This window comes from Ictidomys tridecemlineatus, chromosome 6, assembly GCF_052094955.1.
Source record: "Ictidomys tridecemlineatus isolate mIctTri1 chromosome 6, mIctTri1.hap1, whole genome shotgun sequence".
NCBI lineage: Eukaryota > Metazoa > Chordata > Mammalia > Rodentia > Sciuridae > Ictidomys > Ictidomys tridecemlineatus.
Window position 1 is genome coordinate 32,329,538 of NC_135482.1, and position 15,383 is coordinate 32,344,920.

Sequence of the window (15,383 nt, forward strand, 5' to 3'; positions counted from 1 at the left end):
GTTAGAGATCCTGGGGCCTTTAATATGGAGAATTTTAAAGGAGATATCTGTTAGAAGCAAGTGACAGTAACAAGAGGAAAAAAGGAAAGTAAGCCCTCTAATGAAATGTCAGTGATAAATTAAATTTTAGTTATAAATGGCAATGTGGCACACATTGAGAGTCAGTTTCTCTCTCTATTTGTGTGTGTGTGTGTGTGTTTATATGTTCTATCTACATTTTGGGGGCCTAAAATTTTATGTAAATGTATGAATTATAGTCCAAATAAGAAAATTGATAATAGGAAAATGTCACATAATTGTTGTTTTCTCATCCTTTAACAGGAAAACACCATGATGATAATGACAATGTTAATACTTCTGGCTGGTAAGGAGAGCAAGTATAAATATCTCTATATTCTTTGTGTGTCTCAGGTTCCTAAGATGATTTTTAATGAAAGGTTCTAGGCTGTTACCAGAGCTACAATAAAATATCAGGGTCCATACTTGAGTACTGAATGGCCCACATGTGGATGTCTATTTTAGAATATCCTTATTGATAGTACTATTGTTAATTAGACTGTGACTTGTTAAAATAAGTCCTAAGAGTCTGGCCCACAGTGAAATAATGGTTGAGATTAGGTGGGGGATCCTTGGAATCATCTGTCTCATCCAATCAAGTTTGATTAAAGTAAAAGTGGAAAGAGACAATTGGTGATCACAATATCAACTTTAAAATTAACATTGCAAGTAATGAACATATTTTGCATTAGTTGGAGTTTATTATTATTGCTTTCAGAGAGAAACTCAAGCTAATTTACATGAATGATATTGCTTATCTTTTTGAAATACCATTACAATAATTTTTTTAACTTTGGTATATAAATTTAAACATCACTTAAAAATTGCAATGTTTACAATGGTAAGTATGATTATAAGGTACAGGACATCTATATTTTTTAAAATTTCAGAATTTAAATATTTAGTTGAATTTGATAAATATATGTACAACACAGAATAGTGTTAATATGTGAGGTGCTCAACAAATGTTTTGTTGAATACAACAGCCTTAAATAACTTCCAAGGTACAATTTGTTTAGGGTAGAATTATAGTTATTATTAACTTCATCTTCAAAAAGAAAATTCTTTCATGAACTTTCATATTTGGCCCATTAATATACTAGAGTTCTTTTCAAGGTATATAGTTTCCTTCAGGAGAGATCACAAGACTCTAATTAATATTCTGTATAAGAATTAATCAGGTTTAAAATGAAGGCCACTTTTTATACAATCACATAAATTGAAAACCTGAAATTTCTCTTAAACAGGACAGTTGTCTAGCATCATAGTTCTTTGTTTTTCTTATTACAATATTTTACATTTGTATAAAACCTCCTAGACTTAGTAACTATTTTCATGATAACCTAATTACCTCATATATATATGTCTTACCTAATTTCCTCTTTAATATTCTTTAACTTTCAATTTGTAAACAACATCTTTCTAAAATGTTTAGATCTAAAGATTAAGCTAGAGATCATTTTGAAATGCCATCCTAGGAATCATTTTCTTTCTCTTTTAAAATGTTTTGGAATAATAACTTATCAAGTACTAAATATTCACAGTAGAATTAAATCATATTATTTCTGTAGGTGTGTTCATTTTTAGAATCAATTCCTTTTTTAAAAAAATCAACTTGATTTTGTGAAAAAAGGTGTCATTTCTCACAGATGATAGAATTTTTTTTATCTTTACTTGGAAAACACTTAAAGAAAGATTTTATTTTTTCCCATGTAGGTTGATTGCACTTACCTGAAGCAATTAAAGACAATTTAAACAATGTTTGAAATCAGGGTCATTTGGAAGTATTTTGGCATGGAGAAAAGTTTGTTACAAGTATGATTTTCATAAGGTAAAACATCAGAAATAATAGCTTCAGCAACTCTTTGGGAAATTATCATGTATAAGGTTTTATTGTTCTAGTTACAGAATTATAGAGTTTGAAAGCCGTATGGACTTTTATATTTTCTTTATGTTTGTTGGTTTTCTCCCCACCTTCCCACATGAGTCCAAAGTGTGTGTGTGTGTGTGTGTGTGTGTGTGTGTGTGTGTATTTACTCATATATTTCTCACTATAATATTCTTTTTAGTGGAAAATTAAACCTCTAAGATTATATATGTGAGAATGGAATTCAAATTATCATCTGGTTTACTTCAAATTTCTTTCTAATATGTTAGACTGCTTTTACCTGCCAAATTTACATAGGATTTGCAAGTGATTTACCTAAGATCACAAATAAACTGGTGAAGAGTGCAGCAAGATCTAAAAATTAGATTGGCCACAGTCTTACCAATATTGCACTACATCCTGTTTAAAAATGCAATTGGTAAATTAATCATCCTTTACCTCTGTGAATCTCATAATTCCAGTTTGGGTAGAGCTATAGTTTACTCTTATAGCCAACTCTTAACTAATTGTTTTCTCAAGCTCATGACATAGTTTCATAGGCTGGAAATAGTATACAAAACTTAGAAGAAAGTAAAAAAGGGTAATGGAATGATAGCTTCTTGAAAATTTCAAGCATTCTTAAACTTTTCTTCAATTTTACTGAAGTATATTTTCTAGCTTAAAATACTGTGAACACTAGGACTTAATTTGATCCAAGATGTGAATCTCTTTTGAAGGGATTCCAGTTTACTCTTTATAAAGATTTCCTTCATACACACACTTTTAATAAACATATATAAGTTATTGTATTCAGAAAGTAGTAATTTAATGTATGCATAGATATTCATTATCAATTTATTGCTTTTTAGCAACAAATGCACCCTTATTTCTATAATTTATGATAAAGGAATTCCTTTCATCATTTCTCTCTTAAAGTGAGAACATATTAAGCCTGCCAAGGATAGGAATATGGAAGCATAGAGGAGGAGGGGGTTTTGCAATTTCTGGCATAGGTTGGGACAGGTTAGTCCTATGGGTTTATGATGTAATCTGCCTGAGCTACAGGCCCAGAACAGGATCCCTCTGTAACCTTGTAACTTCAGCTTAGCAATAATGTGTGTGCCATCCTTTCCGCAGGGAAACCAAGTCTTGCTGCAGCCTCTGCCATAGCCAGGGTGAACTCTCATGGCATGCCTACAACACCGATTGCTAGTCCCTGCTTCCTCTCCCATACTTTGGAGGGTTACCCACCATTTACCTCATAATTTCAGGTCAGCCTTGCTATGGCCTAATCAGAGAATTTCTTTGCTATCTGCTGGCAGAATCATACTTTCTCCAATGAGGTATAAAACTCTTCCAAGTGTATGCTTCTTTGGGTGATCTCCCTCAATATTAAGGTAAAACTTCACAGTCTTATTGCTGTTCCTTTAGCAGAGTTAATAATTTTTATGCTCAATTTGTTTTATTTAACCTGTGATATGATATCTTCTTCTTGACTGGACCCACATAATGACAGCATCCATTTATATATGGATCAAAAACTTCATTAAGCCTGGGAATACACTGGTCTGGCTCAGAATCTCTTCCCTTATATAGTGTATAGAATCTCCAAGAAGCACTCCATTTTTTTTTTTTTGGTACCAAGGATTAAATTCAGCGCACTCAACCACTGAGCCACATCCCTAGCCATATTTTATATTATATTTAGAGACAGGGTCTTACTGAGTTGCTTAATGCCTCGCTGTTGCTGAGACTGGCTTTGAACTCACAATCCTCCTGTCTCAGCCTCCTGAGCTGCTGCAATTGCAACATGTGCCACCATGCCCAGCCAAAAATATTTTTGAATTAGAAAAATGACAGAATTGGCTTCATGTAACCCGAATCTATAGAAACTTGCATCTCATGATCAAGTTATTTGTAAAACCCAGAATAAATCCTTAACAAATTGATAGAATATACTCACTGATGCTTACAAATACTATGATTTTGGACAGGTCAAGTGATTTCATAGAAACAATGGTATATTCTACAGAAAGTTTACCAATTTTCTAACTTCCTCATCCATACAGTCTGCCTCTACCTCTGGAGCAAGAAAACATCAGATACTCTCTTCCAAAGCTCTTAGACACCTAAAGGATGACCACATTCATTTGTCTATCCATCCATGCACCCATGCAGTATACATTAAAGGGCCTACCATACACCAGGAAGTTTTTCTAGGTGCCTAGAATGCTTCATTAAATTCCCTGCTTTCTGGAACATATACTCTAGGAGTGGAGAAGAAAAAAACAATCCCCCCAAATTAATACGACATTGTTGCTAGTAATCTGAAAGGAAGCTTGTTTAGGGGCTTCTGAGAGAAATTTTCCTTCTTGATAGAGACCAAGCCCTTCAAATTCCCATTATCATGACTGAAATTCATCAGAGCGCTATTTATAATATACAACCATCTTACTTGAATATCTTCAATCATTTATTAGTCTAAATCCCAGACACATATTTTGGCAAGAAATCTACAGAAAGATAATGGAAATGGTTTTTCTTGTTTTATAAAATACAATATCCATTGAAAAATAAAGCGATATAAATATATGAGCAACAATAGTTTACATATTCATCTACATTCTCTTAATGTAGGTGCCTATTATGTGTTAGACACATTCAAATCACCTTTTTATTTTCTTAATGGCCTGTAGAAGTTATTTGCACATTGTAATCATGTAATTGCTTGCTACCATCATGTGTAGTTTATATAATAACACCCAAATATATCCAATATTTCATTCATAAATCTACTCATCATGGGATTATAAATTCAGGTAAGCACCAATCTGACAGTCATATATATGTGCATATTTAAATATATAGACATGGACATCCTGTCAATAATTCTTGATTTACAAATATAAAATTTTATCATTGGAATAAGCTTTTCTCACATGGAATAAACTTAATGGCCATTTTTGGAGTCTACTTTTGCTTTAGCTACCACTTGTAGTCTCTCAATCCACATAAAATATTGGGTATGGACATTTCCTAAATTATTTCATTTTGTAGTTTTGATAACAAAAATTAATACTTTCTGAGTAATAGCTGTAAAATTACTCTGTCAACATATTGGAGGCAGTATGCAATGTTAGGAAAGATTCAAAATACTTTTCTTCAACTAAACTTCAGCTTTTAAAACCCTAAGTCTTCATTAATTACTCATTAGTAGCAAAGTTCAAGTTTTCCTCTTTACTTTCAAACTTAGATATAATTAGGCTTCCTTTTCAATCCAACCTTACTTGTTACTATTTCAGCATGTAGAACCTCTGGTGTAAACAGATTCCTCAAAGTCCCACAAATGTACAGTAATATTTTACTCTTTGCCTTAAAAAAAAAAAAGAAAAAAGAAAAGAAAAGAAAACATGGCTTTCTTCCACTCTTTTTTTTCATTAAATCCCACTTGTCATTCTTGGTACAAATTAAGTACATTGTCTCCAAGATGCACCTCACTCCTCACTCATTGCAACCACATTAATTGCTCAACTTCTGAACAACATTTATTTCCATTTTCAGAAAATTCCGAAACATCACCTTGAAAGGTCTTACAATTTATGAGAGGTTTAGATATGCCCAAAGAAGAACTTGACTTGAGGCTGATTATACACTATTATAGGAATATTATGGGTTCTCAATCCCTGGCTAACTGAAAATGAAGTATATCCTAATAAATGTAGAGATTATAAGAAGCAGACACCTGGAGAACATTATTGTGTATGTAGTAAGCATCCAATTAATGGCTCCTGAATGAATGATAATAACTAAACTATTTTATGTTCTACTCTTCTATCAACTAAGCTATATATATGAAAAAATAAAAGGCAATATATAAATGTATTTATAATAAAAAGATGGGCTCAAATTGGTATTTAATGCTATTATTTTTTTGCATGAAATGCATACAAGTTAAATTCTTGAATCTTATATTTACTGTCAAAGAAAAGAATCATAAATTAGAAAAGCTAATTAAAATCAATTGTAAAATTATAAATTAATCTTCAAATAAAGCTATTATTGTAATGAATATTTTAGGTATTAAGTGAAGAAATTGTGAAAACCAAAATCATTATGTGAAACCAAATATTTTGCCTAAATATTATCTACCTAAATATTATGTTACCATTATTTTATAAATGGTAAGTTTTGAATGAGAATGGATTTTTTTCCATCTTTTTGTAAACCTATGATGGATTAGAAATCTAGATAACACATGACTGTGCTGGCTTCTTTTTTTAATATTTATTTATTTATTTTTTAGTTTTTGGTGGACACAACATCTTTGTTTGTATGTGGTGCTGAGGATTGAACCTGGGTCACACGCATGCCAGGAGAGCGCACTACCACTTGAGCCACATCCCCAGCCTGTGCTGGCTTCCTAAAGGGAGCAACAAGAACTAAAAGGAAATGGACAGAAAAATTAGTAAATTCTCTAAGAAAAAAATTATTGCTTGAAATTGCTGACATGCTGCAAGGATGTTGGTTCTTGTTTTATTTGAAATACAGAAAAGGAAGACAATACTACTTTGGAGTTGTTTTTAAATTATGCAATAGGAACATAAAATATAAACAATGAAAACAACAGATAATATTCTTCAAGCTCTTAGAATATGCTAGGCAATATATTACATTTTATGTATACTTTAACACATTTCTTTGTCAGTAATATGTGAGAATTATTATTATTCCCATTTTACAGATAGTAAGTCCATCCCTAGAAGTTAAATAATTTATTCAAGGTCATATGATTTACATGTGATGGTGAAACTGGGACTTTTAGACCTGAATTCATCTCATTCTAAAGAATTCATGTCACAGTGTGAGAAAAAAGTTGAAAGAGAAATTTGTAGAAAAGTTCAAAGACTCAAAAAGAATTTTACAGCTGGAGCCCATAAACTACTTTCTAGATTTGGTTTGCAAAGCAAAAAGAAATGTTTTAGCTTTAACAAGGTGATAAGTTTTGTGGGAGAGAGAAGCTTGAGGAAAAAGGGCTTTCAAAATATCAAAGCAGTAAGGGGTTGGGCTATGGCCATGGAAGTCTAAGATACAAAATCTTTGAAAGGTTAAAAGATTTCTATGGAATAATAGGCTAAGCCCATTACTTTGGTTAAGCAACTATTAAAAGCAGTTTTCTTATAAGCAGAACCAGTTAGCCCATGTTCCTAGGTAAATGACAATTCAATATCTTAATTAAATTGATTATTCTTTTATAGCTATATAAAAGGCTGTCAATAGTAAAACATTATTAAGCCCTTCTGTTGTGCCAGATATTGTTCCAAGTGCTCTACATTTTGATCCTAACAATAACTCTTACAGGATAGTACTTTTATTATCATTTCCATTTTAAGGAATAAGTCATGACTAATATCAGGGCTCACACTCCTTACTGTTACACTGTGCTGATGTTACAGTAGGTTAGTAACAACTATAATTAAGTAGTATTTTATTCATAAATATTTTATAATTTAATAAAACTCTATTTTTCTAAAATTACTTGTCATACTATCACTTAGTAAACCTACTTAGCAGTATTTGCAATAAGGTAAGTTATTGACAACTAATTGTAATTACAGAAAGAAGAGCACTATTTTAGTTTTTCAGAGGATATGCTATGAAATGAACTCTAATGTTCTTCTATACTTTAAAATCTGTGATTCAGTGACATGTAAGTGAAAGATGAAGGTTGTGTATTTCAGGATAGTTGCTGGTTCACTGAGTTATTTATGCTTTAACATTCAAATGATACTTTACAAAAAGAAGTTGTGATATTCTGTATAATTACAAAGCAATTTTGTTCCTACTTTTGATTTGTTTATTTTTATCTACAATGCTCCAAATTGATATGTGTTAATAATATACAATGCATAAAATGGGTAGCATGAATAATGAGATTTATAATAGGTTTGATTCCTTCTAAAATGAAATATATATTTGAAAAATTGATGTCATTAACACAACATAACAATGTGTCAGAAATTAATTAGATGAGTAATTTTATTTAAATGAATAAATCTAAAATATTTATTTCTCAATCACATAGAATAATCTTTCAATGATCAAATTCTATAATCAAGCAAGAAAAATTCAAGCTCTCTGAAGACTGGGAAATAGTTTTAGATTAGACATATTAAAAACTGAATTTTTTATATCAAATCAGTTGATTTTGTATAAACATAATATCCATGAAATATAACTTTTCCAAGAAAAACTCAAGAATTATAGTACATTGTAAATTTATGTATAGATGTTTGAGTCTCACAATACATTGGGATGTTAACAAAATATGATATCAAATGAAATATTTTATACTAATTTATACTAATTTTAGGAAATATTTTAACATCTCTAGAGTATAATTTAAAGAAGACTTTTTAAAAATTAGATTCTATTCCCCATACCACAACATGCAGTTATTTTATAAATGTTTATATTTTTTTCAGAGTTTATAGCTGCAATGTAATTTTTATTAGATTATACACACACACAAACACACACAAAGTAGGAATATACACAACCCCCGCAAATAAACTCTTCTTTCCCAAATTAAAGTTAGTAGGTATGCATGGCAGGTTTTATGAATATGCAATCATTATCAATAAACATAATCAAACTGTCATGTATCAAAGGAAAATAATTTTTAAAAGCATATCTTTGACATTACACTATCAAAAATTCTGATGTACTTGAAATTTTTTCTGTAAAAAATAATTTTACCTACAACATTTATTAATTACAAAAGGCCAAAAAACACTAATGATAAATTCAACTTTAAAAAATTAGCCTAAAAATTGTTTTAGGAATAAATTATCAAAGGATTCAACTCAACATGATCCATAGAGTTGGGGGTGGGGAGCAGAGGGCATTGAATCACATAGTATAATTAAATAAAAACTGATGCTGTAAATTTTAGAAATAATTTAATTTTGTTTATATGCAAGGAGACATTTAAAGAAAGAAAGAAAGAAAATTCAAATACACATTCTGGGGCAGCTCTGGTTGCTGGCATTCTACCCCCTATCTGTAAAAGAATGCTTGTTGGCATTAAGTTCCATCAATTCATTTGTGATTTCTAAATTAATTCTGAAGGAAACCACAACTTACTTGAAGATCCCGCTGAGTATCTGTGTGCCTGATTTTTTTTTTCTCTGTTCACAGACAAAGCACTTCCACTGGTCATGGAAAAAAGGTCTAAATCCGTGTCTTCTCTGCTTACAAGTCTTGCCTGGGAGCAATGGGAGAGAATGTATACAATCATGAAACAAAATATGGCATTTTCTGAATGCAGCTCACATTACCCCAAATAAACAAACAGGCTCTGTCAAACAACCTTCTTCAGAATGATACCACAATCCTTTATTGCTGCCCAGGCAGAACAAATGCACTATGTCAAAGCATTTTTTTGCAAATAAGAGCCGATTTTAAAATTGAGGTTTGCTATTTGAGTCTGTACAACAAAAGAAAACATTTTAGTATAGTAATTTTGATGAAAATCAATCTTAAAAGCAGCTGGTGAAACTTTAAACAGCTTAACATCACTTACTTACCAAGTATATTATTTAATTCTTAATTAAATGGTAGAAATGTCATACTAGATTATTTTCTGCGATATTTTTATTTTATCACATGAGTATTACTTTTATTCACAGAATATGCCTTTCATTCCATATTTGTGTACTACAAAGTTACAGATGATACCTGCCTTTTCATTACAAAAATATTAATTTTAATACAAAAATATTACACATTAAGCTTAATTTGGAGATAATGCTAAATGTATTGAAATGCCAAGGTATACTAAGGATATAAAAATTAGATAATTCATTTTATCTAAATTGCCTTTGCACTTTTAAAAAACTATCTTAGATTAAATTAAGAGTCAAAAGAATTGCTTCTCACCTATAAAATCTTGTTTTACAGAATATCTATCATGAAGTGAGGATTTATCAGGATTCAGTTCTGAAGTGGGAGAAAATGTCATTATGGAAAGTAAAGCTGCCTCTAAGTGGCTGGGATTTAACCCAAACCACAGTGTGCTTGAAGTCCTGTGCGAATGTATTGTCTTAAATGTTTGATGTGAGGAAATTTAAGTACAGCAAAACAAAGACATGAAACCACTACTGTCACTAAAAAACTATGTACATTTGATGAGCTACAAAGACTGAAGGACTCCGGACCTAAAAAATCATCCTCCTTCAAATTCAGATTTTTGCCCATCTATACATTCCTCTTCTCACCTTGTTCCCACACTCAGGCATATGAATGAATGAATGAATCAATGAATTTATCTTCCTCAATTTATTTTTTAATTGTCCAAAGTTGTATGTATTTATTTTATACAACATGATGTTTGAAATAGGAACACACTGTGGAATGGCTAAATTGAGTTAATTAACAGATTCATTTTAACTCAGATAAATTTTCTAATATGAAATTTAATGGCAAATATATGTTAAACAGCAATTTGGCAAAATTTTTCTAAATCTTTGTTTTTGAGCATTTCTCTTTTATAGCCTACATACAAGGTTTTGTAATCCCCCCTTATATGTCACATTGGCATAAAGGAAGTAAATTCTGGAAGGTGACTTTCTAAGTATTTGGATTTAATTTCACCTCTATCCTTGATATCTTAAATACAAAATGAAGATTCTCTTTCATTTAATTAAAACCAGGAGTTCCTTCTTCTGTTTTTTTAAACACAATGTTATTAAATATTTATTTAAAAACTGTGTACTTTTGGAAGTTAAGACATGCTAACAGCATACTTTGAAAACAAATACCTATGTACTTATTACTTAGATATTTTTAAAGAAAAATCAAATGTTATAAAGATGAAGTACCCTTTTAAGCTACCTGGTAGTTTTTCTACATATATGTATTGAAAAGGTTTTGGAGTACAGTCACATAATAATGTTAGTTAACAATGCCCACATACGTGACCATGGTCCCATAAGATTATATTGGAGCTGAATAAATCCTATTACCTAGTGGCATCTTAGTCATTGTAGTCTCCTGATGCAACACATTACTCATGTGTTTGTGGTGATGCCTGTGTAAACAAACCTGCACTGTCAGTTGCATAAAACTATGCTCCTGCAATTTTATATATATCTGATAATAAAAATAAAAAGCTGGAGTATTTACTGGTTTATATATTAATATATAATATTTTTATCAGTTTTGAGTGAAATTCTATCATAACAAAAGCTTACTGTGAAATAGTTTGCTATGTTATGCCAACAGAAGCTTCAGGCATGTCTTGCTTACTGTGTCTCTTGCCTATATCAAGAAACCAGTTTAAGTGATTGACCTATGCCACTGAGGTTTGTGTAAGTACCCTATATGATGTGCACAATGATTACATGAATCAATGATGAGTTTCTCAGAACATGTCCATGTTATTGCATTCATTTTAGCTGCTTAAATAATTTATAAATTGTGAGAAAATTATATTGCTATGACATCATTATTCTTGCTATTCCTAGAGATATGAATGATTGAAAAATCTTTTTAAGAAAAATGGGGAAGTTTCCATCAAAATAGATGAGAGATCCATGGAGTAGAATAAGGATTTTGAGGGGGAGGAAAGAGAGAGGGGAAAAGGGAAGAACAGTGTTTGAATCTGACCTAACTTTCCTATGTACATATATGAATATAACACAGGAATATCATCTTCACGTATATCCACAAGGCATTAATTTAAAAGATGATATAAGTAAATAGCAGAAAGATTAGTAGAGTGAAGGGAATAAGGGAGGGAGGTAGAGAGGGAAAAGAGAAGTACTGGGGACTGAATTAGAGCAAATTATATTCCATGCTTTTAAAATTATGTCAAAATGAAACCTAATATTCTGTGTAATTAAAAAAGAATTAATACAAATACAAAATATAAAAATATTATTTTAGTTGCTGAGAGCTTAGTTATACATATCCCTCTGTTCATAATACCCTTCATCATCATTGCACTAACTCCTTTTAAGCCAGAGGTCTTGTTATATAATTATGTGAATAGGAAAGATACTTTAAATGTTTTAATAATATACAGATGTGATTTATATGCATTGAAATTCACAAATCTTAAATATGAAATTCAATTGTTTTCAAAATTTTAGAATAACAATTTTTAATGTAACACTCCCATATAAATTGCAAAAAGTTATACTTAATATTTCCTGTGAATACTACATTAGGCTTACCCAATGACAACAGTTTACATAACCAAAATACAATTAACTTTGGTTTCAACAAGCCAGGACATTGACATTGGAGTAATATTATTACTAAACTACAGACCTTATTAGGACCTTCACCAGGTTTTACATCCTGCATAGACTCATGTAACTACCAGTAGCACACAGGACTCTTCCATTTTCCCAAAGAAACTTTCTTACTGTCCTATACAGATATACCCTCACCCTAGCCTAAGCACTTGCACTTTTGTGCTGTTGCACCACTGTGATTCTGAGAATGTTATGTGAGTAATATCATAAAATATATAATCTTCTGAAATTGGCTTTTTTCATTCAACATAATGTTCTTAAGATCCATAAATACCTTTCTATATATCAAAAGTGTTTTTTTGATTACTGTTCTTACTCTCTCTTTCTTTCTTACCAAGGACTTAAATCAGGGGCACTCAACTACTGTGTCACACTCCAGCCCTAGTTTGTGTTTTATTTAGTGACAGGGTCTCACTGAGTTACTTTAGCACCTCACTTTTGCTGAGGCTGGCTTTGAACTTAAGATCCTCCTGCTGTAGCCTCCAGAGCTGCTGGAGTTACAGGTATGAGCCACCACGCCTGGTGTTTTTTATTTATTTTTTAATGCACATCCATTTGTGTCAGTCAAAATACCTAACAAGAACAACTTAGTGGGGGAAGTTTACTTTGGGTTCATTGTTTCAAAGATACAAGTCCATGCATTGCCAACTAGACTACACTGCTGTGGGCCAGAGGTGAAGCAGAACAACATAACAGAAGGGCATGGTAAAGGAAAGCTACTTAGTTCATGACAGCCAGGAAGCAGAGGGAGGAAGAATGTGAGATGCCAGGGACAAAATATAAAACCTAAAAGGACCTACACATCCTTTAGTTACACCCTACCTAGCCACAGTTTTCAACTTATATAGTCCTTGCACATTATTAATCCAACAAATGGATTAATCCATTGATGAGGTTACATTTCTCATAATTTAATAATTTCATCACCTGCATTAACGTAGGAGCTTTTGGGAGATACCTCATAACCAAACCATAACACTATTATATGTATGTACCACCATTTGTTTATCCTTTCACCCACTGAAGGGGAATTTGGTTGTGTTAAGTTTTTGGTTATTACAAATAAAACTGCTATGAACATTACTGTACATTTTTTAGATGAATGTTCACTTTTCTAAAAAAAATTATCAGTAGCTGTTGTTACTTCATATTAGCATATGTTTATAAGAAAATGACAAGATTTTTTTGAGAGTCGCTATACAATTCTCATCAGCAATGACTAGAGGAAGCAGTTGCTCTGCATACTAGTCAGCACTTAAAAATTACAGTAATTTTTATTTTAAGTACTCTATAGGCATACAGTGTATCACATAAAGGCTTTAATTATTTCCCTAATTAATGATATTTAAAATTTTTCATGTGTTTATAAAAGAGAGGAAGGATATGAACTTTTTTTCTATGTGTTTTGACTTAATTTTCTGAATGGTGCTTTTAAATGAAGTTCAATTTGTTTTTATCTTTTTTCATTATTGGTTTATGCAAAGAATTCTTTGCCTATTACAGGTTTATGGAGATACCTTACTATATTTTCTTTAAAATGTTTTATAATTTTAGCTTCTACACTTATGTTTATAAGTCATCTTAGATTCATTTTTTTTTGGTATGGTGTGATAAAGAGGAGTTGTTTTCCCAAAAGTAGGTTCACTTTTTCCCCATATAGTTATCTGGTTGTTCAGCATCATTTATTGAAAGGTTATCCTTTCCCTCTTTGAATTGCTTTGGTACCTTACAAAAAACCAGTTGGCCTTATAAGTATTAATATTTTTCTAGTCTATTCCCCTTTATGGTAATAGAGTCTGCTATCTTTTTGCAAGTAACAAACATTATTGATTACTGGGGCTTTATAGCAAATCTTGAAAGCAAGTAGTGTGGAACTTCTTAATGTTCTTTTTTTCATGATTGTAAATTGGCTATTTTATGTCTTTTGCATTTCCATGCACATTTTAAAATCAGTTTGTTCATTTCTATGAGAAACCTTTTTGGGACTGCATTGGATCCACAGATCATTGACATCATACATTTTCCCAAATAATTGACTTAAAGAACAACAGGGCATACAAAAACCTACTTTAAAACATTGAATGAGTTCCTTCTAGAATTACAACAGCTTCTACTTTCAGCACCTGTACATAAGCATTTACACATTATTGACAGCCCTTTGAATTATTGTTTCCAAATTTTAATATTCAGGTGAGTATAGTCATGAGGCTTCTTAAGTTTTCATTTTCATTCCTCTCATCTAGAAACTGATCTATTTTACAGCTTTACCTTTCATATTTGGATATTCAAGCCTTCTGAATCCCATCCACTGTAAAGGCTATGTATGATATATATATATATATTGCTGTTTTGTTAAATTCTTTCTCAATGTCATTTGCTGAAAACTCTTTACTAGACAATCTAAGCTTTCCTGCCTTTATCATATTTTGCAATACAGTCATAAGTCTATTTCTAAACTCACTATTCTTTTTAATTGGTCTGTCCATCCATGCCTGTGCCATAAGGGTCCTTTAGCTTTGTTGTAAGTATTCACGTGTTGTGACAAAAGTTGTTCTTATTTTTCTAAGTTGACATATATATTCTTGTTTTTATTTTATTTCTCAATACACATTTCAGAGGAGTTTTCTCAAGTTCCTCAAGAAATGAACTATAATACTGGTTGAGTTTAAAAAATATATACATTTATTTGAAGACTATTAATATATTTTATACAATAAGTTGACACATCCATGAATAGTAAACTTAATATTATATCCTACCTAGATCATGTTTAATAACTAAGAGACTTCTAGTTGCTGACAGAGTTGCTGACTAATGGCTCTCTGCTGTACCTGTCTCCTCTATATAACATTGTCTTAGCTGAAGAGAACTGCTTTGCCCAAGTCACATTTCTCTTGAGGAGATACAGGAGTATAAATCCTGTTGCTCTGGTCTCAACTGTGCTTCCACTACCAGAACTCATTCCTTTGCTCTTCTCTCTCAGTTCAATCCTACTTCTTTCATTTTTCAAAGGAGTTGTTTCTGAAAACTTTCCTCAGTAAACTTTCTGTACTCAACTTTTAAAATCTCAGAGTATATTTCCTGGAGAACATGAAATATGACTGTCTTCTGGAAAATCTTGGAACTTTGGGGAATCATTT

General features: G+C 31.3%; 1 protein-coding gene across 1 annotated transcript in view; it reads right to left on the reverse strand.

Moving 5' to 3' along the window:
* The window catches only part of Lrriq1 (leucine rich repeats and IQ motif containing 1), a 182,134-nt gene that overhangs the window by 10,300 nt on the left and 156,451 nt on the right, over nt 1-15,383 (reverse strand). The window contains exon 26 of the mRNA XM_078053052.1: nt 9,068-9,188. Within this exon, the coding sequence (XP_077909178.1) occupies nt 9,068-9,188 (121 nt within the window). The remainder of the gene's footprint in view (nt 1-9,067; nt 9,189-15,383) is intronic.